At 37.8% G+C, this 27744-nt stretch overlaps 1 protein-coding gene across 2 annotated transcripts in view; it reads left to right on the forward strand.

Annotated features, from left to right (window-relative positions):
- The window catches only part of PREX1 (phosphatidylinositol-3,4,5-trisphosphate dependent Rac exchange factor 1), a 172816-nt gene that overhangs the window by 101930 nt on the left and 43142 nt on the right, over positions 1 to 27744 (forward strand). For both annotated transcript variants that reach the window (XM_074842850.1, XM_074842852.1), the window contains exons 8-16: positions 2796 to 2911; positions 3874 to 4023; positions 7379 to 7526; positions 11698 to 11798; positions 15311 to 15414; positions 16115 to 16164; positions 20567 to 20642; positions 26074 to 26146; positions 27463 to 27605. In XM_074842850.1, coding sequence (XP_074698951.1) covers positions 2796 to 2911; positions 3874 to 4023; positions 7379 to 7526; positions 11698 to 11798; positions 15311 to 15414; positions 16115 to 16164; positions 20567 to 20642; positions 26074 to 26146; positions 27463 to 27605 — 961 coding nt within the window. The remainder of the gene's footprint in view (positions 1 to 2795; positions 2912 to 3873; positions 4024 to 7378; positions 7527 to 11697; positions 11799 to 15310; positions 15415 to 16114; positions 16165 to 20566; positions 20643 to 26073; positions 26147 to 27462; positions 27606 to 27744) is intronic.

Below are 27744 nucleotides of genomic sequence, written 5' to 3' on the forward strand. Positions count from 1 at the left end.
TAACAATTTTTGCGTCATTCCACCTTATAAAACTTAAACATTGTTAGAACCTACTGGTTATTATTTAAATAGCATTGGCAGAGTGGAGGGCAATTGGCTTCTGCAGCAATTATACTGTATTTCAGTTCTTAAGCTTTTCACCTTCACAGCTCCAGTCTCGTTCTCATGTCTTGGGCCTTTCTGAGTTTACAATACATTCTCTACACTCCAGATTCTCCTCCTCCTTCCTTTCCTGTAATATCCTCCCCCTTCTTCAAGTTACATTTCTTTACTGGTGATAGCCAAGTAGAATGGCCAACCCAGTTAGAAATTCTCAAAACCCAGAGTGTTCTCTCCAAAGAAAATTCTCATATCTCAAAATCTGGGTTTATTTCCCACAATTTGTTCAATGGAAATTGTGGTGCCATTAATCTGGGAAAAAAATTTCAGTAATGATCAGACTTTCTGTGTGGATAATGCTGAAACTATACAACATAAATACAAATTATTAGGTGAAATCTACATTAGAAATTATTAGAATGTAATATAAACATTTAAACTAAATTAAACCCCCCCCCCACAGTTCAATCTTATATGACTCTTAATATTATCTAACTGAAGCTTTCTGACTCTGCTGAAATGAAGCAAGAGATGTGAAGCATTTTGACACTTTACCAGATTTGTCAAAATCCAAACTTCCATATGAAACAGAGTTCAGAAATCTGTGTGTAGAAAACTATTCCTTAAAAAAAAGAAATCAATTTGATATCTAATCTTTTACTTCTTCAGAGCTCTTAGAAACTGGTGTTCTAGTCCTGTTTGTAGTTCAGGTTAACCTAGCCCCTCCCGCACTGTCCAGGCATTTTTCCCAGAATACTAAGATGTAGAAAACAAAATGTTCTACTGCCTTTTAAACAACTCTCTTTTTGTACAGGAGACATTACTGAGCTACTCTGTAGTTTGGCTTGATTTTGGAGGAGGCTGCAGTAACACTTTGATTTTCCCAAAGGACCAATATTGTTTATCTTTGTCTAATAATGTAGCTTGAACTGATGAAATGTGCAGAATCTGATTTCCATTAAAAAGTAGAATATTTTATTAAGTCTGCTGGGAGTTGCCTAATGTAAAAGATATATTTAGGGATTGCTGAACGACTTTAATTTTGGATATTTCTCCTGTCTAGCTGCTATTTATAATTAGTCCAGGATGGAAATTAATGTCTATCCAGTTGTGCTGGTGTGATCATTTGGCCAGCTGCTTGACAAACAACTGACATGTGAGTGGGACACAGATTTTGAAAAAAAGCACCAAAAAACTGTCCATGTCTGTTTCTAATTTGAAATTGAATGTCTTGGTTCTTATCTCGCTTATGCTATGCTTGTCTTGTAGAAATCACTGGAGTTTTTCTTGATTGAAAAGTGCAATCAGAATTCAGGCCTCAATCTTTGATAAGTAGTCAACGATACAGCTATTTGAGTTTGGGCATCATATCTTTTCACAATAGCATAAATTAGGAGTAGTGTTGTTGAGACCAATTTAAGATGTGTTTAGAATCAGAATTAATCTGTGATTTTTAGATCTAAGACTGCAATCTCATCTTTTGCAGAAGCTTAGGGAAGTCTGACAAACTGATGACAGATTTTCAGGGCTGAGTATTGTTTTGTGTTTTTTAGTAGGATCATAGGCTGCTGTTAAAATTGAATCCTGATGTCAGGAGCAATGTTTCATGTGGGGAAATGGGTTGAGTATTTAAAGGGTTTCACTAAGGCTGCCAGTACAGCTTTCCTTTTGACTCCAATAGTCGTCTTTAGGAAATGATCTAATAGCCCCAAGATCTCAGTCCCTGTCAGTCTGATTGGATGTAAATATATGGTCATCACTATATGTATATTTGTCACTAAAGGTAGTTGTAAAAGGAAAAATCATTCAGAAAAACTTGGTGATTCTCCTCTCACCTCAGTTTATCATAGCTATTTCACTTTGACAGAAATTTTCTCCCCAGCTGTTTTTTATTGCAATATTCTTTGAATCTTATGAGCTTCTGGCAAGTTGCCATAGCAATCCCTTTATTGTACAGAGTTTGGATGCTTGCCATTTCAAATGATGATCATTTGACCAGTTGTGTTTTGGTTCACATAGCAGGGTTGTTCTTAGATATTAAAGCTCAGCAGGTGTCAGTTAGATAGGTTTAAACCTATTCTAAAGTCAGAACATAGCTAGCAATGAAAAGTACTTTCCTGAAATTTTTTATAAAACACTTCGGCAGAGAAGCTATAAAGCTTCTCTGGATAAGGATGTAAAGTTTGGTGTAAAACTGCCACAGCTGCACTTTCACAAATGCCCCATACAATGACATTTAACACACCTATGACAGACCATGTGACACTAGCCTCTTTGCATGTTTCATTTCATATTTGAAACTTGGTACACGTAGCACAAATTTATCAAAGCTTTAGGCAAACAAAGGAGGCAAATGTAACATTGTGTCAGGTGATATTGCAGTTTTCATCCCAAAGCCATGTGTAGTTCGGTTGTACTGGCATTTCAGTCAGTCATTGAGAATGTAAAACTTGAAAGCATCCCAATCTTCACGTAATCTTGCAAAATAAGCTCTTTATCACTGTACCGACACAGTTGTATGCTTATCTCTGTGAGCTGATTGAGTATTCTAGTTAATTAAAATCAGAGCTGTGGTCAAATACCACAAAACACTATATTGGAATCCTTTTTTAATAGTTATATCTCGGATTGATTTATGTGTACATGTGTTACGCTATTTGCTTATGTGTTGCTAACAGTCTAAATCTTAATTGCAGAGTTACTGGGAAAAAAGCATCTAAACGGACGAAGTCAATCAATGGATCCCTTTATATCTTCAGGGGGCGAATAAACACGGAAGTCATGGAGGTGGAGAATGTGGAAGATGGAACAGGTAAGAGACCAAATGCTGTCTTTTAGCAACCCAGCAAGTCCAGATCTTATGTTGGAAGTTCGTACAAAAGTACTTATCCATCTCCTTTAATGAAATCTGAAGTAAGCTATGTAACTTCTGATGCCTTCATTATTAGACCAGCTTATGTAGCTGCTTTCAGGCACTAGTCCTTCATTCTTAAATGACCTTATGAAGAGTTTGTGTACCCAGAAGCTTGTCTATTTTTTCTCCTAATCCAAGTTAATTTAGTAAAAGATACTTTATCTTCTTTCCATCCTTTATTTTCTTACATCTTAAGCCATTACAGCTATCATAACAGAATTTCTGGATCTTCTTCTCACTTAGAATACTACCAAATATTAGTCTTAGCATCCAATCAGTATCATGGAATGTCGCCATGAACCAAATGTGGGAATGGCAGTTGTGTCACGATTCCTGTGTTCTGACACAGGCAGGAAGACCAGATGGGTTTCTGAATTCATCCACAAAAGCCACACCAGCCCCTGCTCCTATTGTAGTAAGTCAGAAATTAATATTATACCCTTAAACAGTTGACACATAAAGAGTTCCCATGCCCTGTGGACAAAAATCTTTACAGTGCAAGAAGTTAGTGTGTCCCCAGAAAGTTCAGAACAAATAACCTGAACAAACATCATAGACTTTTTCACTCTTGTAATCGTATTTAAAATATTTCAGTTGTTCTTCTGAGGTGAAAGTCACGCTTAGGACTGAAACAGTCAGTTTGAACAGTCTAGCTGTGAATACTTCTATTAATATTTGTATTTCCACAGTGGTAAGTACCAACCAGTCACATGGACAGCCAGTAAGACTGATGCATCAGGAACACCTCCAGAAATCAAGGTCTTCAAAGAAGAAAATTTTAATTAAGGTGTTGCACACTGATTTGATTAAAGTAGCAGGACTTCTGTTCACTGTGTGCATTGTGCTTTGGGTTTTTACAGCAGATTACCACAGCAACGGCTACACTGTGACAAATGGTTGGAAGATACACAACACAGCCAAAAACAAATGGTTTGTCTGTATGGCCAAGACTGCAGAGGACAAACAGAAATGGCTGGATGCTATAATCAAGGAAAGGGAGCAGAGAGAGAGTAAGTGGATAATGTATTTTTTAATGCACTGAATGAACTTCCGTACAAAGGAGAAATGTATATACATGTGTAAGTATCTAAGAGAAAAAGATGAGGTTTTTCCTCCTTGGACAGAATTAAAATCTACCCTTAATGACAAAGAAAATCAAGTGATTGAAAACAAATATTTCTGAATGTATACCTTGAGGTTTCTATGGACTTGTGTCAGTATATTTATCAAATATTTTTATTTACCAGAATCAGTTTCTTTGGTGATTTGTGTTACTGTGAAAAAATTACATTTAATCAATTACATTTTTTGGTCTTTTATCTGTAAATAAGATAAAATTGTATTGTATTTATCAGTAAAAGGAAAGAAAATGCAGCTTGAAGCCTATTTCCAGAGACAGTGACACAAACTCGTTTTCACAAACTCGGCCTTCATGATCTTAAAATAAACAGAACAGTTCATTGAGTAAAACTCTAGAAATATTGCGCTTAGACTGAGAACAGTGACAAAGGTATGCAGATGCTTGTCACTTTTATCTTTTCTTGTGGAATGAAACAAAAACTAGGCTTATCTTGGAACAGTGTTGCACAATAGAGGCAAGCTCACAAACCCATGAATCAGGGTGGGTGATAAAAGTTCTGAGTTCCTTTAAATGTCGGAACTATCTTTCACAAGTGAACCTACTTCCCTCTTTGCTCAATGGGAAAAATAATAGCTCATTGCCAGCGACAATGACACTTATTTTAAAACATTCTGGGCCTGACTTTTGGAAGTGGTTCCCCTTTCTGAACACGCAACTCCATTAAAGATGTAATTGCTCATCTATGCTAGTATTGGAAGAGGTCAGTCTGAAACCCTTTTATAGTAGTGTGTTTTCAGAACTTGTACTTGCTAAGCAATAATGCTTTAGATTTTTAAAGTATTTTAAGAAAGTTACAGATCTGTCACTGAAGTTTAATGAAAGCAGATAATCTAAATCCTTTAACGTCCTTTGAAATCCAAACCTTAGTTTTTATGTTGCAGTACTTTGCATTTAATCTGCTAAACACAATGTGCGTTGCAGTGCTATTTGTTATCGTAGAATATAAAACATTTCTAATGTACGTTATCATATATAAAGCCCAATACACCTTTTGATAATAGCAAGGATACTACCTACTACTTTCAAAATGTAGATCAGGCATGGTGTAAATTCAAAAGAACTACCTGAAGGCAACAGAGAGAATCTGTTTTGATTTTCGCTCATTGGTCAGTTCTGCACCCCACTCTACTGCAGGGATTCTAATCTCCCACATGATATATTCTTTTAATAAAATACGTTTCTTGGCTCTTATTTTTACTCTGAGTGCTAAATCATATCTCTAAAAGATCTGCAAGTCTGTATTTCATAGCAAGTTTTCACTTTGTGAGGTCACTAGTGCTCTGCAGAATTTCATGTGCATCAGGTAAAAAGTGTGAGGAGAGAGAAGGTTCAATAAGAAGTAAAAAGACAGGACTAGAAAAACAGACTATATATAAACAGGGAGCTTGAGAATATGGGGAGGTGACTGAAATAAGTAGTAGGAGGGGAAAAGAACTGTTCCTTAATAGAAAGTTTCTCAAAATGTTCCATGCCACATTGGCTAGTAAGAGTGGTTTTTTTCTGGTGCTTTTTGTCATACAGTTTTATGATGTGGCAGCTGATGACAGGCACTCAGGATAAGCGTAGATATTCTGGCAGACATTCCAGGCCTTATTGGAAAATCTCCTTTGAATCAGAGTACTTGCAAAGTCACAGAGATATCAGTGTTTGGATTAGAAAACTTGGTGAGATTCCCAATTCTGCAGGATGAGTTGGGTAGAATGTGCATTCCAGTCTGCCATTTACATCAGAGCCTGGGGAATTCAGTGATGTAAGACCAGCAGGAAGCATGTATACTATTACACAGGCTGTTTTCTATCACAAGTTCACATTGCAAATTATCCTCGTCTACACGTGTCAGCATTCGTATTGAATTGGATCACAGTATTGGGAGAGGAGGAGGATGGAAGAATAACGGCAATAAGCCAGGGGATTTGTGGAGCCAAAACCTTTAGCCAGATATTGGACACATGAAAGAAATACTTACTTGAAAGACAAAATGTTGTGCAAGTCTAATTTCTGGAACGTGCATTTCAAGCCTATGCATTAAGCGTTTTCAAAAAGCTAGAAGGCAGCTCTGATGACACAGAAGACTATTAATTCTTTCAGTATCTTACCATAAAGCAACAGGATTTATGTCCAGTTAGGGTGAACTGCTCTTCCCAAAGAATGTACGGTTTTCATTTTCTAGCCTTACACTGATCACTCAAATTCTGCCTAATGTCAATCTCTGTAAAAATTAGGCGTAGAAGTACAGGATCAATTCAGGCTGCCTGAATTGTTTTTTAAGCTCATCTTAGAGATGTTTAAAATTTGTGCCTCTGCTTTGGACTCCAGATTTGCCTAGATTTGCAAGTTCTAGAATAACATACTGATAAAACAAACTGATTTGTTCAGGCTAGAAGACACAAAACATCTACAGCAAGCAAAACAGCTTTTCTCATGTGCTGTCCTCCTAAAGCAATTTGCAAATCTAAAGGGAAGAGTGCCAGAAAATGCAAGTTATGATGATAGTTGTAACATAGACACCTATTGTTTTCAGAAATTGCCCTCCTGACTAGCAATTTTCAAGTTAACATGAGCTATGTGGAAACTCATACAAAGTAGATGTGAATTTTTCTTTATATCCAATTATCTATCATTCTTTAAATCACTCAGTATTTCTTTCATTGTCGAACTGTATTTTTAGCCTAAGAGTATTAGTAAATAGGCTAATTAAGAAAGGATAAAAAAATAATGTTCCTGTCTAGTTTTGATTTATGTAAGGATGTGAGTTTGATTTCAGAAGTTTTTTATTTTTGGTTTCAAGTAGTAGAACTCTCAAAGTCGTCTGCTCTGTCAAGCATTTAGCTGACTTGTTCAAGTCTTATGCCAGCAGTTATTCCAAGGTCAAAACCAAAATTGCAACAGGAAATCAGTTTCAGAAGGTATATGTTTTATCTTGCTTTGGAACTTCTTCATGTTCTGTAAATCATTCAACATTGTGTGATGTGATGTAACTATAAGTTTAAAGCTACTTTTTAAAATAGAGAACAAAAGCTGCCAAGCATCTTGGTGGTGCTGAACTCACCAATGACAGTTTTGTACTCAGATAAATAAATGACCCAATTTCCCCCCCATTTGGAAAATAAGTCAGTTAATTTTTACATTTCTACCATTTTTTCTCTTTGGCCTCAGCTTTTGAATTTGAGCAAACACTTTATCGGACGTTAAGGATCTGAAGGAGTTTCTGCTTTGTATTCCAGGTTTAAAACTGGGAATGGAGAGGGATGCGTATGTCATGATTGCAGAGAAAGGAGAGAAGCTGTACCAAATGATGATGAGCAAGAAAGTGAACCTTATCAAAGACAGGAGGAGAAAATTAAGTACTGTTCCCAAGTGCTTTCTTGGCAAGTAAGTGGCATTTGAATTGAAAAGGCCCTTTCATACAATTAAAAGAATGGACTCTGGATTTTCTGGGGGTGGCTTTGAGAGGTCAGATCAGATGTGCTTTGGTGCAGCTTAATTGAAAAGGTCATAACCCCCATTACAGTTGTCATTTATTAAAATTAATCATTGATTTCTATTTTACACCATACACAGCCTGTATAATGACAGCTCATTCTATTGTACAGTAACTCATAACAGCTGTTTCAAATCGGCAAAAGGAATAAGAAAAAATACCTTAACTCCCACAAGCTCAGGGCTGTTGGTGGCCTAACCTGTGTCCTCTTTTGTATAAAAGCAAATGCTTACCAGGTGATGTTTAAATCCAGCAGAACTGTCTAAGTCTTGGGATTGAATTTAGAAGTTTCCTGTTTGCCAGTGTAACAGATACACAAAATTTAATTTCTATCAGGAGACCTGATGCATTTGTTAGAAGTGTAGGGCTTTATTGTCTAGGAAAAACCTCTTTCACTCAGGCTACATATTACAGAATAATTCTTAAGAATGACATGTATGAGGCTGTAGAAGAGAGACCCTGTGGATGAATCAGATCAGAGATTAGATGTGGTAGCAGTGGGGCTGTTGTAGGGAAATGTCCTGCATGGCGCACAGGGAGACACATTAGTTGACCTGAGAAGATTTTTTTTCCTCCTCAGCTGTTTATGATTGAAATGATCAGCTGTGGGACAAAATTCTGAGAGGCAGATCATCCATTCATTTCCCTTCCCTCCCCCTGGTCTCTGTAATGGCAGTTTGCAGGCAACATTCCTTGTGTACGGGGTGTGGAATGATGCGTTGTCTTCTGCCTGACAGAAGGCGATCTGGTAGCATAGGCTGGTGATATTTCAGCTATTTAAAAAAATTCTTGACTTTCTGAGATTTGGTTGCTTTTTCCTTCTTCACACACACATGCCCCACCCCACTCCCATTGATCTTGCTGGATTCAAATTGGAACCTTTTAAGCTCTGATTTTGAAGGTATGATATAGCATTTTCTATCTTCTTTGCAACAAGAAGTACCAGATCAGAAACTTATGTTCTTCCAGTTCTGATATGAGTCTGTTGTGAATTTCCTGATATTTTGCCTAGTCTCAAGTCTTACCTGGGATTTCCTGCTATTTCTTTTTCTTATAAAACGTCTATTTTCTTACATGCTCCACAATCTGTACTGCTCATTGCCCTCTCAATTTGCTTGACAGCCACCTGACACTCCAGTAGTGACAACCTGACTTAAATTTGCCAGTGGGTAGCTGAGCCCAGACTGAGATACCTACAGGCATCCTGATCTCTGACAAAACCATTATTTCTGCTAATGTTCCAGACTTTCCTGTAGTAAATAATTCTGCAGGTATCTTTTCAACAGTCACTTGTTAGTACAGTCCTGGGCAACTCAGTTGAGTGCAACTCCATCAGTACAATCCAGTCATGGCTCGCAGACTTTTTGTTTCATTCCTGGGGTTTCCCCTGAACAATGCATATTGGCTGTGACCTACTAATTTTTTCAGATATTCCTGCCAAAGGGAGTCACTAATAACTGTGCTGAGATATGCTTAGTGGTTTTCTGCTACATGCAGCTGACATTAACACTAAGGCCACAAAAAAAATTTTTTTCTCTTGGCCTTTGGATATCAGATAGCATCTAATAATTCAAGAGAGAAAATGTGTTTGCAGGAAAAAAAAGCATGAACTAATCTTACTATCTTCAAAAATACCATATGCATTTATTTATAAGGCTGTTTATTGAACTTAACTTCAGCAACTGACTTGCTTGAGTGCAAATCCATTTTCCTAACCACTCCTCAGGTGTACTGGCATTTAGGCATGTGACTAGTGATACACTGCACTAAACTGATTGCAAAACCTTGAACTGTACTGAGCTTGTAATAGAGAGGATCTGTTAACCTCAGGAGATTCCAAACATGTCTGATAAGATTGCACAAATCTGGATGGGTTGGATTTTCCTGTGTATTTCTTGAGTAGAAACACAGCTGTTCTAAGTCACTTAATTTCAGAGGTATAGTTGGGAGATGGTGTCCTGACTTGCATGCCAAATGAGAACTAAGCACAGTACCACTGCAAAGTGAGGATACTCTCAGTTATACTGGAGAACTGCTTAGGACAAGATGAGGAAACAAATCAAGCTTTTCCATCCACTTTTTGAGTTGATGCTTTTTTTAGCAACAGTCCAACATATATATACACACCTAAAACCCCCCTTGGAATGTTTCTGAATCATACAATTTTCAGTGTTTATAAAGCCTTCAGAACAAATGATTACTGATTTTGCTTACAAATTAAATGCCACAGAAGTCTTAAAGTAGCTCTTAAAAAAATCATCCCATGGTTCTGAAGCTTCATAGCTGTGATAGTAGCATTCAGTTCTTTTCCTTTTTCAGCTTGCAATTTCAAACTTTAAGACGACTGCCTTACATTTTCGATCCAAATAAACTCCAGGGACACAGTTCCAAATAAAAGCAGCAGAAAAGCTAACAGGGTAGCAGTGCTCTGCTGAAGTTTTGGGCAACTATTTAAGTGCTGTAAACTGCCAGAGACCCTAGACCCGTTGCACTTGATGGAAAAATGTGTAGCAACTGAACATCTACCCCGGGTACTTAACATGGTTATAGTCATTGGCCAGCATGTCTGTGATGGAGCCCTCCATAGAGTGTGTGTCTTGTGTTCTCAGTAATGAGTGTGGAGGATCATTCTTACTTCTCCCCCCTCTGCAGTTTCTATTCTGTTTCAGCTTTTAAATACTTCTAGAAACAGTTCAGAATCACTGGGAAATTGAGAATGAGCTTTCCTTAGGAGATAATCTGACTCATCACTACAGTACTCTGGCTTTAGGAGTTTTACAAAACTCTACTGGTTTCCATGGGACTCCCCTGGCATAGTTGAATAGATTCTGCTGCTTTTTCTACACTATGACAGTTACAGAGTAGCCCCTCAGCAAACTGAAGAGTTTCCAGTACTGAAGTTGTTGTTGTTATTCTAAAGGCAAAATGCAAATACTACCTACAGCTTAGATGAGTCAGCTCTGATAAACATGAAGAGACTAAAAATACTTCATTTAGAGCCCGCAAGTGGAGGCATGGATACTGATTTTGATAAGCAGCAACCCTCTGCACATTGGCAAACACCCAAGTAGTTTATTGAACTCAGATTTCCCATATGTCGCTCTACTTTCATATATTCCTTTTGTTCTTCTCTACGAATTTAACACATTTCTAGTATAATTGCTAATTAACCTGGCAAACAACTCAGCCCCCTAGGGCTTTGGCAGTGCCGTATTCATCAGGCTTGCAATGTCCATTTTTCTGTACTTACTGTTTCTAATTGAGTAACATCCTACATATCTATCCATTTTTGGCTTTTGTTCTGCCCATATGTGCAGCTCTGCCCCTCACCAGAGAGAGGTTTTGTCTGTGCTGCATGAGCAGACAGACTTGGTGTCTTTTCTCTATAAACTAGAAGTATCATTTATGTATCTGCCAGGCACCAACTCCAGTAAATGACATTAAATTAACCTGTCAGTGGGACTTATGCTTTCTCTTATTGCTCTGTGCTTGAATTCAGTACATTGAATCTTCTGTCCTAAGTCCTACTGTGATTCCATTAAAGCCAAGGCAATTACACCACTGAGGGGAGGGAGCAGAAATCAGACCCAGTGAAGGAAGGTGAGCCTATGTAACTAAGTCAGACCATGAATACTGCTTGGAGGGATAGCTTGGATAGAAGCAGCTGTTTTCTCTACTGTCCAACTTGTTTTTAAGGTCATCAGTTAATCTTGCTTTCCTTTCCCCCCTTGGATGTCTGGATTGCTCAATATAGTAAGGATTTGCAGCATCTTTATAGATCCAGACAGGTGGTCTTACCTTTTGTGTGCATGCTACTTATGATGAGCTAAGGGGAATAGTGGGAAAAGTCACAGATACGAGATCTGGATCTTCTGCAGAGCATTTCCTCCAGAAATGTAGGAAATTGAGCCACCTAGGAGAGGTATCATCAATTACAACAGTTTTCACACTTGCTTCAAGGAGAAATTCTCCTGTGGTTGACTGATGACTTGCAGAGGGGCTTGTGTCTGCTTATATTCAGAGCAAAATAGCTAATTGTTTCTGTTCTGCTTCCGTTTGCAGTGAGTTTGTATCGTGGCTCACAGAGATTGGAGAGATAAGCAAACCAGAGGAAGGGGTCAACTTGGGACAGGCACTACTGGAAAATGGAATCATTCATCATGGTGAGTGCTCCATGCCATAAAGAGATGCCAGATTTCAGTAATGCCCTGGAAATTAAGGTGGAAAACTAACTGCAGCTGTTCACATGACGTTCAAATACTTTCCTGCCATCAAATCCTCAAAATGTTTAATGACTCTTGGGATTAATGAGTAGGCAAATTTATGTCATGAAAACAGGACTTGTTGGGTATCTTGAAAGTGTTTATGCCTGCAGTTGCTTGATTTCTCTGCAATGTCTTTGTTGTGGACTATATCGGAAATATATTCCTTTGTACTAAGTGTGTTTGAAAATCTGTAATGATTAATAAATACAGCTTTCCATATGAGACATCGGCAACATGGAGAATAGTCGAGCAGTGCTCTTTCAGAATGGAGCACAGGTACAAACAGTGAGGGGCTCCAGACGATGGGTCATTCTTTCTAATGAGAGACTGCTTGTTATAAAGAGATGATAGAGGGTTTTGTGTGGTATTTGTTCTTTCCAGCTCATTTGGCAAGAATGTCTCTCTTTTTAAAATAGCGATGCACCATATTTCTTTATCACACCCAGCAGATGCTCTTGAAGTGTTGTGATGAGGGGTATTTTAGAAGAGTAGAACAGTGCATGCAGAAGTGCTACATGAGCAAAGTAGCACAAGATGCTTGTTTGAAAATTTTCTGTGCTATCTGCGTTTCTACTAAAATAATGTGTTTCTCCAGATTACAGCCTTTAAATCCAGATTTGTCCTGCTGTTTCCTATTGTTTTCATATTAAGTTATGCAGACAGAGGAAGACAGCCCTATTTTAGTTAAACAGCAGATGCCCCAATTTCAACATTCAGATGAGTTTAGCTGCAAAATGCACATCAAAGGAATATGGTATATAGGTCTTAAGTCACCAGTGGTCTACCTTTCCATGCAGTCTCTTGGAAACCAATTTAAATAAGGGAGCCATTTAATTAGACTAGTCTTGCTTTAATCTCTTGGTAACTCAGCTCCACAAACTTGTCTTTCAGGTGACAATAAGACTGTTAAGAAATGACATCTGTTATCTTCTTTTAATTAACACATAGAGAAATCTAATATGAGAGTACCATAATCCTTCATGCACATACGCTTCCACCCCCAGGTACCAAGACATACTTTCAGGTACATTCAGAATTTGAAGGGCTTTGAGCATGAGCTCAAAAGCACTGAACATCTAACTGTGGCTTTGGAGAACAGGAACACTGGCTCCAATGTGTAGGGATCCCCCTTTGGATGAAAAATACTCTTTTGCACTCACACCTTTACTTGCCTACGTTCTGAATGTGTACATTTGCACTCTTGGTGGAAAAAGCTCTCTTGAGACTGATGATGACTGTTTACCTTGCCATAACTTCATGCTTTGACACTTGCAGCAGTGTCCCTTTTCTCTAAACACAAATTTACAGCTCAGAGAAAGTTGTGCTGATACATCTACTGCTCCCCTTATCCAGATGACCTGGGTAAGATCCATCTGGTTTGGTTTGAATGTTACATTTACTTAGAGTTCCTGATGTTAGTGTCTCCAATGACAGTTATTACTAGACATTGGAAGGTATTTGCAACGCTGCATTTGCTTAAGGAAACAACCCTTGAGATTTTGATAAATCATTAAACATGAAAGTATCCCATCATGTGTCTCCTAATGTAGCAAGAATTTAAGCACCATAATGAAGCCCTTACCTCTACTCTACATTAGGCAATATCTTTTATCTTTTGTTTTCACTTGGCATAACATTACTGTCAGGTGAAAACTGCTGATCTCTCAGCCTGCCTGAGAAGCAGGGCCATAGAAGATTGCTAAGTGCTGAGCTCTGTGTGTTTTATCACTCGGTTTCCTCTGTATCTCCTTTACTTCTGGCTATTTTATCTGGGACTGCTGATGTGGAAGTTCTGGTACCTGTCACAGAGAGCAGAAGTGATCAGAACCTGATCTGCTGTGTGCCAGACACAAAAGATGCTTTCTGCAGACTCGATTCTCAATTCGATTTAGAAATACAAAATCCAGAGCACGCAGATACTCAAAGAAGTCAATAGCTTACACAGCTTAGAGATTCCACTGTATACAAAAGGACATACACCAGATCCTGCAAATTTTGCTTTATGCTGCCAAATTAAGGAAAAATATCATGGAAAGCAGGAAACTTAAAGACCAGGATGTCCTATATAATGAGGAAAAGTCTTAAGAATTTCTGGTGCCTGCCTTCTAAACAATTATCCTGCCCACTCTGCAAGGGGCAGACTGAATCTCAAACTGAGTTCTGATACTTCTGAGTATGCCTAACCCAGTTCAGTCATCCAGTGCAATCAGTTTTCTCAGGTTAATCAAACTCAGGCTAAGATGCATCTTAAATAGTGTAAATCCATATTTTCTCTCAGTTCATCCAATGCTGTGCCTACGCTATGAAATACCGCACCCAAAATATTCACGGGTGCCCCAGCACAAAGATCTGGCTGTGGTTTTATTACATTGGCAAAGGCAAGAAAGATTACAGTGCCTAAGCTACCCCACTTCATCTGCTGTCTGCTTTGGTTGCTCTTCTCTAGATTTCCTCCTCCTTTTCTACATAGTTGTCACTGGTTTCCATTAAATTAAGCTGTGAACAATGGCATTTCTATAATACGTACTGTAAAATCTGGAAAATACTTCATTATTACTTTGAATTTGAACAGTCGTTGGCACTTTCTACTTATAATTACAACTTACTTAATGATCAGTGAAACAAATAATTTCTACTAGTTATTAAATTACTATGTTCAGTATGAGGGTTTCCCACCTCCATGTTCTATTAAAATAGAACCTTAGAATAGAGACAGGATAAACCTACATATAATTGGATATAGACTTCAACTCTCTTCCAATCTGGTGCATCGGATAAATCTGTTTGAAACTGGGTATGGTTTTTAACTCTTTTCTGATTTTGGCCAGTGCTTCTTTTGGAATGGTTCCTTATCACACTGAAACATCTTTTGTGTCCTTGTCTTTAAAACCTATCAGTATATAGCATTGCCCTACTGTGGAATGGCTATTCTGGGTGAAAAAGCAGTCTCTCAAAAACACTATTTAATTTTTAGAAGGAACTCATTAGTAAATACAAGAACCATGGTAGAAGAATGCCCCTAACAGCTGTAGTTCCTCTTACCAGCATGCTTCTGCTTTTGGAATTGCAGAACTTCAGGCAGCTGCAAAAATTACTTCAGTGCTGTGATTGAAAAAAGTCATATGGTCCCAACTACCTTCACTAGGACTGTTTCCAAAGCCTCACATAAATTGAATCTGGTGTAAAAGGAAGAAATTTCAATTTTATTGGAGCTGCAGTATTTTAGAAAACTGCTTTTGTTGATGCACATAAGCATATATATATATAGACAATAAGGGGAAATTTGAAGAGCTGAGTCTCCAGAAAATGATAGCTACCAGCAAATACTTAGGTGTAGACATACCAACTGACCTACGAAGAACATGACAGGGGAGAAAAGACTAATTTTAATTATCATACTGGCGGTTTAGTTTCAGATAAGCACCAGTTTAAGAATGAGCAGGTGATGTACAGATTTCGCTACGATGATGGAACGTACAAACCAAGAAGTGAATTGGAAGACATCATGTCCAAGGTTCGTATTACCATTCTTAGTTGGAACCTCATGATTTGCATCAAAAGCATTTGCTCTACTTCTGAATGTCATTGACCTGTTGTATAGGAGATCCCTCATGCTGTTTATCTTTATTGTATTCAGCTATCCATCCTAATGCCATAGGAGACATTCACCCTAGAGAGAGGAAGCAGAGCTTAGCAATAAATAACAGTACAGTTGTAACTGCACCCAAGACTACAATCCTAATATAGTAACAAAAGGTCTTAAAACAGTAGGCCATAATACAGCATGTCTGCTGAAAATCTGGGCATTATGGTTCAGGGAGATAGAAGAGATCAATATTTAACTGCTGTTCCTGATAATTGTATGTCAAATGAGTTCTGTTGATCCCATATCTGCCCACATACCTTTTAATAAATTGGATTTCTTCTTATGGACATCAGCTCATGGGTTAATTGTGAGTCAGGATTAATGGAGAAAATGTTGGAATGGAGGTGAATAGAGATAAAAGAACAGATTTTTTTTTTTTCGTTCTTCTTTCCCTGCCTCCAAAAGCATGTTTGACAGAGAAGATAAGGGAACTCTTTTGAAAAACAGTTAATCAATGATAATTCCAGCTGAGTAGAGATGTCAATGTTCAGGTTTTGCTAGCTTTAGCTAGTCAGTGTTTCTTTGAAAAGGAAAAAACTGATAATACCATGCATCTTTCCTTCTTCAGGGTGTGAGGCTCTACTGCCGACTACACTGCCTATATACTCCAGTGGTAAAGTAAGTTCACCTTCATGATCCCCTTGTATATATTACCTGGCTTTGTTAAAAGGATGACATGTTACTCTTGAAATCTTTCTTATTTCTTATTATAAACAGTAATTTTCTGCATTTTCTTGGCTCTTTTACTACTCTTCTATTTCCACAGTTTAGATCTGTAGTTGTACTTCTGCTGGAGGATGTTGGAACTGGGTACGGGGAGAGTGAAAGGCCAGTGTTACTGCCTTCCTGACATTTGCCTTCTCTGTTAGTTCATGAGAGCTGTTACCATGACACAAGTTTATTTGTTTACTTTGGCATTTTCTATGAGTTAAAGTAGGTGTGATTAATAAGTGACTGCTGATTTAGGGCAGATTGTGTGGTGTGATTGTAGCTGCTGTATTATTTGGGTTATAGAAAATGTAAACAGAGGCTAAAGTGATGTAAACAGATGCTAAAGTGATGTAAACAGATGTCAATGTGATGGTAGGATTCTCTCATTCAAAGCACCCTAAACAAACACAAACCAATCTGAAGTCGAATAAAACCTGAAGCTGTAAATTAAAGAAAACCCTGAGAATTTTAGGTGGAATCTTCAGAACTTGGCTCTGTATAAATAAACGCTAAAGAACTGAGATAATCTGCAAGTGCTAGCTAACTGTCTTCCCAGATCCCAGGAGATAATTTTCAAATGTTTTTGCGTTACTGTGGCATGAGGTGAACATTTCTGCCCTATAATGGAAACCACCCTGAACCATGTAGGTGTTCTGTTTAGGTGTTTATAATTGAAAATTAGGGATTTTCACTTAGGAAAACTTCATTTTTTACATACAAAAAGCTGCCGAAGAAAAAAAACTTCTGGTGGGCGTGTCTGGAGTCCCAAATACAACAAAACTGACCTCTTGTCCCTGAGTTGTACAACAGATGTTTCACTGAGAGATGCCATTGTCATGCTAAAAGGAACTGCAAAGACAGTTACAGTTCATCAGTCATAAATTTGCCTAATTAGATCTCTGCTTTTTTTTTTTTTTCCCAAAATAGCCATTCTACAGTAGTATAGATTTCAATTAGCCTAAATGGTATGGAGAGACCAGGAAAGCAGATGCAGCCCTTGGTAGGCAAGGTGGTTATGTATATGCATGTGTGTATTTGCACAGACACGTTTCACCCCGTAAGATGGCAATTCACATACAGAGTAGGGGTAATGGTAAGCAAATTCAAAAAATTTCACTGACCTCAGGGTACCCACAAACTGAAAGGGATGTAGTCTTATGTTTTAGAGAATCAACTAGGACAAAATAGCTACCATAGTCCTGTCTTGTGGTGTTTTATCAATGTGCTACTTTTGTAATAGAATCCCCGCTGGAGAATCTTCTACTATCATGATTAATCTGTGTCAGTGACAGCATGAATCTAAACTGTGTATGACCAGTGAAAAATAGCAGACTCTTAGAAGTTTTTAAGATTCTTCTGGATAGACTTAATGTTCTCAGTATGTTTAGGCTCTTCTTCCCACCATTCCCTTTCCTACTCACTCTTCTTTTTAGAAAAGAACTCCCTGTTAGAAAACTGAATCTCCTAGGCTGCCATCCTTTCATGTCCTAGTCTCTCTTTTTGCTTCTGACAAGCCAAATGTTAGCCTAAAGGAGCTAGCTTTCAGCCAAGTTAGTTGTGCAAAGCCTATTACTTTCTGCTGTGCCTTTGGACCACTAGTTTATCTGACATCTTCAGACTGCTGATCCCTGAAATCATGCTAGCAAGCTTGATGAGGCCTTTTCTGGTGCAACGTTCCTTATAGAAAATTGGCAAAACTGCTTGGAGTAGCAGGGGCGTATGCCAAGAGGTTCTGGAAGAATCATAAAGTTCAAAATTCAATTATTTTGTTGACAACCTTGGGATGTAGTTTTGCTTAGTTGTCTTCCCTGGAAACCTGGGAGTTTCCATGTAGCCTTTGCCTTTATAGTTTTCTTTAAGTAAACTCTGACACTGATGTGCTTTGAGGACAAGATGATATACCCCACTGGAAACAAAGCATGGTACTTTGGGGGTTGATACATAAAAAGTAAAATATTTTGAAAAATCTTAGATGTAGAGAAGGTTCTGAATATGTCTCTGATCTACTTCAGGGAAGTTGTGAGGGTGGGAGAACTTGCTCCCACTTACACGTGTGATGGACAGTACTTCAGTGTGTAGATGGGCTAGACCCTGTGAAGAATATGATATTCCTCTAGTTTCTGTGAGTCGGCAAGGCTCTGCCAAAATTTCAATGGTTCCCACATCTATATTTGACTATTTACCTGCAGCTCATGGTTCTGGATAGCGTTCCATGATTCATGCTCTACTCCTGCTTAGGCTAGATTGAAATGGGGGGAAAAGTGAGTGAACTAATGTTGAAATATTCATTCTGACAAGCATTGAACTACAAGCAGTGAAAGACTGGGCCTTGGACCAAGATCCTGATGCCAGCTTATTCAAAACTCTAGCTCTATGTCAGCATCTATATGAAAATGTTGGGAGTTGCTTCTCACAATCTGGAAACCCCTACTCATTAGTACTCAGTATTTTAATGCTTTCCTGTATTGTTCTGACATTTCAAAAGCACTTTTTCACAAGATAAGAGTGCAAGAGGGAAAAACTGCCTAGAAAACTCCCACAGCTTTGTGCTGGGTTTAGCACATTACTGGAAGACAAGTCGAAAAATGTGTGTAAGCACTATGAGGAAAGCTTTTGTCCTGAGGACGCATATTTCTGGAAATACTGTCATGGGGTTTTTTTTGGTTTGTTTGTTGTTGGTTTTTTTTTTATTAATCCAAGTTCTGCAAGTCCTGCTTCCCTTTCTAATTTCTCACACCCTGCATTCTGCAAACACACAGGCATTTCTGCTGCATTTATTTACAAAAGCCAGTCACAACATATTTGTATCTGTAGATGATTAATAAAAGGAACATGAGTAGGATGAATTTTAGATGGTGGTTTGACATTAGATTTTTAGTTAAAAGGAAATATCAAATAGCGTGGTGCTAATGAAAGAGGTTGGTTTGATAGAACTGAAGAATAAAGTCTTCTCTTGAGCTGCCATATAGATATATCCGGACTGTAAAACAGTCACAGTGGATGTGAAAGTTCCCTTCCACAATCATGCCAGTGGACCTCAAGCTTGAAATAGAAGGACCACCTCCAAGGGTGAGAGGGGAATTAATTCTTCATAGCCCATTCAGCATTTGGCCCCTCTGCTGGGACTGTCAACAAGAGAGAGCCAATTAATGCAAATTAATTGTGGTAACGGCTTTTGTGATGTGTAACTAGGAACTGGATCAAGACCACAAAATTTATTTCACATGAGCCAGTAAACAACCTTAAAATGGAAAGAGCTTTTCATTCTCTCATGAGCTGGATTAAATCCAGTGACCTGGAGGTGAAAGGTGTTAGAGCCCAATGTCCTGAGCCACATAGTCCTCTTATATTTGTATCAAAATTCTTCAGAAGTATTTTACGAAAGACTAAAAACATCAATTATCTCCATGGCTCTGAGAAGAGGAATTGAAGAAAACTGCAAAAAGCAGCAAGTTACAATAGGGTTTCTTTTCCTTACTTCAGAAACAGTGCTGCTCTCTACAAGGGCTGTGTGTGAGATGGTGCAGGTTGTGTTACAAGACCTAAATACAACACTTCTTTTGTTATTTACAATGGCTGAAATTATCTAATTCCATAAAAGAACACTGAGTACTCTATTTGTATCTGGCTACTTTGTCATATTCTGCTAAAGAAAGTAAAATCTGAACAGGTATGGAGAATCAGGAAAATCTATTGACAGAGTAGGCTAAAAGGTGCTTAATTCAGTGAGTCTAACAAAAAGGGGGCACAGAGGGACTATGTAGGGTTACTGTCCATGAATGCATTGATGGGTATACACTAGAAAAGAACTATTTAAGCTTATATATGGGGCTGAGCCAATAAATGTAAACTGGACATGAACGGATTTAGGATGGAAACTAGAAGATGACTTCCAGTCAGAAGAATGTGATTTTCAACAGGACTGATGGTGGCAATATTCTAACCTGAATTAAAGCAGCAGCTCAGTACATCTGTGAAAAAATGTCCTGGTTGCCTCTGGCAGAAATATGAGCTCACTGAATATGGCTTGAAACCACATCTAGAGAAATTTGAACTAACACTGCTCTGTATTGATCTGAAATATCTTCCTAATTCAAGTTGTTAGAAAAGTTTAAAAACTAGTCCTTTCTTCTAGAGAAAAAGGATATCTGCTTCTTATTTTTTGTCTTATTTATTTGTGGCTGGGAGTCTAATTTTTTCCCCCATATATAATTCTTTTTCTTTCCTCAATAGTCTATGTAGGTTTAGATTGTAAAAGAAATGTTTACCTTTTTGTCCTGATTTTCCCTGAACTCTCTTTCCTAATTAGAGACCGTGACTACCACCTAAAGACCTACAAATCAGTAATCCCTGCAAGTAAACTAGTGGATTGGCTTATTGCACAGGTAAGAAAATTTTAAGATACTGCTGCCTTTGATGAGGATCTTAATTTTTCAGTTCCATTTAAAAGTAAATAAACATTTATCTGGAGAATATTACAATGTAATTGAACATATTATGATTCTTTGAACTTATGATCTTATACTTTCTGTTATTGTTCATTTGGTGAAAACTTGTTATTTGGCAGTATAAAGAGGAAAGTTTTTTTGTTAGCCCTAGGAGTGGTGAACTGGCTGTTCTCAGGGATCTTTTCTATTTCTTGTGATTTTTTTGAAGACATTTAAAGCAACATTGATCTCATTTAATCTAGTAGAGGTGTGGTACAATTTTATTAAAAAATGAATCTAGAGTTTTACACCAATAACTGCACAATTGTCCTTAGAAGTTGTAGTTGCCCCACATTTACCTTGTAGTTACAGAGAAGAACCTGTAGCTTGAGAAATCAAAAACTTGGCTTTGATAGTCTAAAGCAATCTAAAGGGAGAGTGTGCCATGTTGCTCACCATCACAGAGTCAACTGCACATTCTGGTTTTGTCCTAAATGATGCTCTGATTCACAATCACATTAAATTCTATATTGCCAAAATGACATAAACGGGGGCTAGTTAGAATGCGAATCAGGCCTCTGACAACCAGGGATGTTGTCTTTCAGAAATGTTTCCTGCAATTGCATTTGACATCATCCTACCTTAATAAGATTGATATGATTTAAGGTTATTCTGTGCCAAACAACTGAATGAGAATGGAATGGTCAATTTTTTTTTTCCTGTTAAGAGCATAGAGGAGAGGAGAGCAAGAATATTAGTACTGAGGTTGTCATATCAGTTACATGTGATTTAACTGGGTCTTCTTCATGGAAAGCTGAGGGGAAAAAAAAGCCTGCTTTGGCCAAAGAAAAGAGATGTAATCAGGCTAATCTGGCCAATATAATAGTTAATCACAGAGCTGTAGGCAGTAGAAAGACTCAGATAGCAAAGTAAAAAATGTCAACTCTTGGTCTGGAAAAGGTAGCTCATTTCCTTCCCCATTTTTCTTCATTCTGGTAGGTTAATGTGGCTGTTAGTGCTCCTGTTTACTGAACTTTACACTAAGATTGAACCAGAATGTATTAAGCCAGATATTGAGATATAGAAGACCGTGTAATTTATATTGTGTATATGTGTGCATACATACATGTATACAGATGCAAAGACAAGGGAAATTTTTTCTGTACTCAGTTAAAGGGGAACATTGCTAAACATTTAAATCACTGTCTATGACTTAAATGAATTCCTATCTATGTGGCTATATCAATCTTTGCTCGTAGATCCTTACAAATAGTAATTTTCATGGAGATTTGCTTAGAGTTTTCATACTAGATTGAACTATTTCATAGCAACCATTCATACTTTGGTCATATTAGCTAACAACAGATTTTAATGGGAGCTAATGAATACTCAGCTTTTTGCAGTAATGCATTTATTTAACTGCTCAAATATCTACCTTTCAGTTTATCTTTAGGCATCTCTTCTTGAAAATCTTGGTGATGGCATCTACCTGATAACTACCTGTTACACAGAAATGCTGGGAAATATTTATTTCTGTTTCTGCCAATCAATTTGTATCATGGTTTTGGTTTAGAAGCAGTGCACAAAAAAAGTGAGGACTGTTGTTTCTGTTAGATTTAGTGACGTAGGGATGACTGTCTTGAAGGATAGTCTCTCATTTCTGTTTGCAATTTAGACTATAAATGCCAGTGGAGCCCTCCCTAGTAAGAAAACTGTTTTTTATTTCCTTGACCCTTACAAATATTCGTAAGACTGAGCAGAGCAAAAGAGTAAGAACTTTTTTTATAATCAAAGAAATGGTGTCAATTGTATGTTGTACCCTGACCCCCCTACCTGGAAATTGTTGGCTATTATACTTCTGATAAGAGATAAGCTGGGTCATCAGCGAGGCTTAATCTTGTGTACATTTGAACAGTTGTATTCAAATGTGATATATGTTATTATCCCCTATGTATTGTGTGCACTCAGAGTCTGAGACTGGATAGGCATTAAGAGCTCTTATTATTAGAGTGCAGTGCATTTGTGGCTCTGTAGACATCAGGGGTCTGCAGGAGCTGAGCATCTATGACTATCAGGTTTATTAAGTGCCCTGTGATATGCTAGCACAGATTATTCACTATGAGAGAGTTTTTGCATGTGATAGAAGATGGTCAAGGGATTTCCTAATGATTTAGAGATTCAACGCTGAATTTGCTTTATGTCTTTTTATTGTTTATAGATCACAATACCTGGATCCTGTGGCAGTTATCCCCATAGTATGTCTTAGGCAAATTGTGCGTGAAACACTAAAATGAAGCATTAAGTATGACAGTGGAGAGAAACACATATGAGCATAAGTGCTGATTGGAGATGAATGTGTTTGTGCCTCTTCTTGAGGCGCAAAGTCAAATCCTGAAAAACATAATGCTGTATTAGAGTTCTTTGTAGGCATTACTTTAATGACCCTCTGAGTATAACAGGGAAGTGGTTTCAGCAGTCAAAGCCTGAAAGGAGAAACATGGATGTAAGCTGAAAGTGTCTGTGAATTAAATTGTGGTCCCTACATATATTTAGAGGTAATCCTTGAAGGGAAGGGGCTCGTTCTTTTATTGATTCTGGACCTTCTCAACTTCATTTTACAACCTAATCTTTCTCCCACTGCTAGTAGACAGAGAACAGAGGAATACAGACCTCACTTAAAATGCCAGAGCTCTTGTACTTCACAGAATCTTACATGCTACTGAGGGTGCACTAAAAGACTGCACTGCCACAAACCCAGTACTTTTGTCATCTGGCTGAAGATTTATATCCAGACGTCCAGAAATTATCTGTGATAAAACTCTACCAATTGAATCCTCAGTCCGAAGTCTTAAGAAACTTAAAATGCCAATTTTATGAAAGGTAGAATGGAAGTAAAGGGACAAATGCAAAGTAGAAACCTGCTGGTAAGATTCTTTAGGTCTTTTGTTCCAGTGGGTCTCTTATCTCTTTCCATCCATCCATATATTGTACCTCTGTTCATTGCATTACATTAGGCTTCCTTCCCACTTGGAAGGAGCACTTCATAATCTTAACACTTTCCTTTTCCATGATACCAACAAAATATATAAAAGTGGTTTGGTTGCTGTTCTTAACTTATCTGTGTTCATCTGCTTTCTTTTCTCCTGCATGTGGGTTGTAAACAATCTAGGTCAGAGACCATCTTAATTGTTGGGCTTATGAATCTCAGAACTATCAGCCATGGACCATGATTAGTGCTTTAGACATCATATCATTACCAGAATTAGACAACAATAATAATAGTAATGGTGGCAGTAGTAAGGGTAATAATAACAGTGTGCTCTAGATGTGATTCTTCACTATGGTACTGACTGTAAACTGTTTTTATAATTCTGCTGACTCTAATTCAATGATTGTATTTAAATAAACCTAAATTATCTTGTCAAAACTAGTGTACCTAGTTTCACATCAGTTTTCTGTATGAAAAAGTTATGGGACACACGTTCTGTCAAGATCATTGATTCTAAGTGGTTCATTTTTAAGATTTTTGTTACTGCTTTCATTGTATATGGACAAATTGCTACACAACATTTAGAAGTACAAACAGGTGAGCTGAAATGATCTATTTTAAGTTATATTTTACAATTAGAGAATGCTGTTTTGCTAGGGGAAAGTTTTGAGGTCAAGTTAACATCATCAGGAGTAGCCAAGTCTGGTTGAGAGCCTTCCTACACAGATTTTTGTTGCCTAAACCAAAAGTAGATTCCTAAAGGTTAAGAGAGTAACACTAGAAGGCATTTCTCCTTCAGTTTATTTACAGTTGAAAGAATAAATTAGATTTTTAAGTCCCAGCCACTGTAAAATAAACTACCCATTTATCCCATAAAGTAACACAAAGTGAGTGTTGAGAATTGTCACGTGACAGGATGTTGAGAATAAGGAAAGACTTAGGAAGCCTTGGAATTAGTTTATAGTAAGAGTTAAACTTTGGGTTTATTAAAGCCCTTTTCTTGACTTTCCTTGTGTGGTTATGTAATCATGCAGTTCTCCAGAACTGCTTTGGTCTTTTTCCTACCAAGACAACAGTATTTAGTTCTTATTTTGTAAATGTCTCATTTCATGCCTTTTTTTTTTTTTTTTTTTTTGTCTCAAAAAGTCTCTTCAACAAGAGCTATAGTGCTGCTGACTGGCAAGAGCTGATCCTGTTTTAACCTGTATTTAAATAGTATCTTTACACCATAGCGATGTTCTTTGCCAGTATTTGCCTGGTAAATAGCTACTGCTCTCCTTAGCGGGTCTTGAAGTCAGACTGATGTTCTGCAGACAAGATCAGAGGGCTCTTGGTCTGCAAGCTGGTTTGCTTAAAACAAAGTCAGTATGCTACCCACTAGAGCTTCAGGATATCTAGTTCTCCAGATGGAGGGGAGAAAAAAAGGTGTAATGCTTGTGTAGGATACAGCTTCTAATTTAGCAGGACTGAAAGTAGTATGCTGCAATTGCTTCTCTGCCAAAGCAGCAGGTCCCCTACCTGCTGGAATGATCTGACCAACTGCTCTTAGTGAGATAGCAGCTCCCAGGTTCTTTTGTGCACGTCTGGGGACTGGGAAGCAGGTAATCTTGCATCAAGTGGGCAGTGTTAACAATATTTTTCATCTGAGTAAGACCAGTAGTGCCTGCTGACTTTTACCAGTGCTATCTAGAACTGATACATCTGCCTAAAAATTATAACCGTCATGTTTGTAAAGTCTTCACTTGTGGCTGCAAATTAGCAGATACGTAGAGAAAACTAGGCATTTCTTGTATTTAATTGAATTGTAGATGCAAAACTTAATGCTGCTATTTCAGGTAAATTTGTAAATTTGCAAGTCACCTTTGGCACCTGTTTTGAAATATATACTCAGGGCTTCAGGTGGTGAGAAACTGAAGCCTTTGTTTGTAGGTCTGCTGTGTAGGAAAGGAATGCCACTGCCATTTTAACCAGTCTGACCTTTGGAGTTCCATACACTGGGTTTACTCAGGTTTTGCTCCCTTCGGGTGAACATAGATAAGATCTCTCAACTTCTCTCTCTAAGAGCGAGTTTTATTGTCTGTGGCTAATGGGTCTAAAGTCCAGCATTATGATTGCAAGTAAAAAGTCGTTACATTGAGATTATATTATGTTCCTCTGTGGGTTAAACAGCTACTTTCCAGAATCCTGGTCTTTGTCCTCCTAGTTCCTGTAGGAGTCAAGAGATGCTATATATAGGAATGAATAGGATTTGGGCAAGGGGGTAGCTATTTTAATTTCTTGCTATTGTTCCCTACAAAGAGCATCCTGCTAATTTCAGAGCCACAAGCTATGCGGTGGGGAAGGGGAATAATTTAGCTTAGGAAGTTGTCTGAGATGTAATATTTATCCTCTTGTTTCTAGGGAGACTGTCAGACTCGGGAGGAAGCTGTCGCACTGGGTGTTGGACTCTGCAATAACGGGTTCATGCATCATGGTAATACATTAATATTACTTCCCACAGCCAATTAAAGGAGCTCTTACTTCAGTCAGATTAGCTGACTGACTGAAAATCCCTTTTCTACGGGCCGTGCCATACATGCTGACGTGCATACAATTGCAGGCATCCCAGCACCTCTTTCTAAAAAAGCAGCCTTCGAGCTTACACAAAATGTCTGAGCCTAGTACCTTCCCAAGTGAATGCCCTTGCTAATAGTTACGATGAGCCCTCAAGTGATTAGACAAGCTGGAAGGGGCATGGTTTTTTGCTGCATCTCTTTCAGAGCCATCGGACCAATGTACAAGCCAAGTACTATCCTGAAATGTCACCAAGAAATGTCAGGTACAAAGTAAAATTGCCTAGTTCTTGCCACTTGGACAACAAGCACAATCCTCAGTGCTGAATCTCTGAAGCTTCCAAATCTGAAGTGCCAAATCCATCCTCAGCAATGCTGCTACTAAACTGGGAAAATAAACAAACCACATATGTCTTAGTATCAAATAGCACATACAAAGTCCTAAGAGCAAAACATAGTTTGTCCAATGAAACATCCAGTTTTAGTCATAAATAACATTTGCTCCCCATATTTTGAATAGTGTGTTTGAGAGCAGATTATTGTAAAAAAAACTAATAGAGAATTTGCATAGTACTTGATAGAAATGTAAGAATAATTTATTTTCTTTAAAGAATTTGATTTGTTTTGAGCCCATTGGCATTCATAGTGTCCTTTGGCAAGGAGTTCCTTTGTATAAATACATGTTAAACAAAGAAGTTGTTTCTCAGGTTTTAAAATTGTCACTTGATGCTTTTATTTGAAGCCTCTAGGTCTCATGTTTGAAAACATGATGAAGAACTTTGTCATACTTTACAGAATATTACAGATCTCATTTCCCTTTTAATTTCTTTTTAGGTTGAAAAGCCTTAGTCTATTTAGCCACCTCACCTTTAAACAGCCATTTTACTCCTCTTTGCTCCTTTTATAGTTTTACCATATTCATTTTGACATGGGCAAAAAGCATAAGGTTTTGAGTAGCATCTTTCTTCCAAGAGGATCTTCTACATTTTATTTGCATTCTACATGCCAGGAAGGTCAAACATCCTATCATTAGCTACTATGCACTGTGAAGAAAAGTATATCCCTAAAATGGAGCTTAAAAAATACAGAGCTGAATAGCTGACTGATAGGGATGCATCTGGTCTTAGTTCTGTAAAGACTGGGGAAATATTTAGGATTTCCTTAAACTTTCTTTTTTGTTTCTCTCTTTCTTTCTCTGTGTAAATGCATGTATGTATTTCTTATATGTTGTTTCCAGTCTTGGAGAAAAGTGAATTTAAGGATGAATCCTTATATTTCCGCTTTTATGCTGATGAGGAGATGGAAGGCACCAGTTCCAAGAGCAAACAATTACGTAATGACTTCAAGCTCGTGGAAAACATCCTGGGAAAGAGTCTTCTGGTAAGAAATTTGTTAATGTAAACCTTGACATTTCTGTGAAACTATATTAGAGGAGAATGAGAAGAAAAATTGTGATAGAGTAGAATTAAAATGGGTAATTGCACCTGTAGCTAGACTTTTCTTCATTGCATAAATACTA

Source organism: Strix aluco, chromosome 17, assembly GCF_031877795.1.
Source record: "Strix aluco isolate bStrAlu1 chromosome 17, bStrAlu1.hap1, whole genome shotgun sequence".
NCBI lineage: Eukaryota > Metazoa > Chordata > Aves > Strigiformes > Strigidae > Strix > Strix aluco.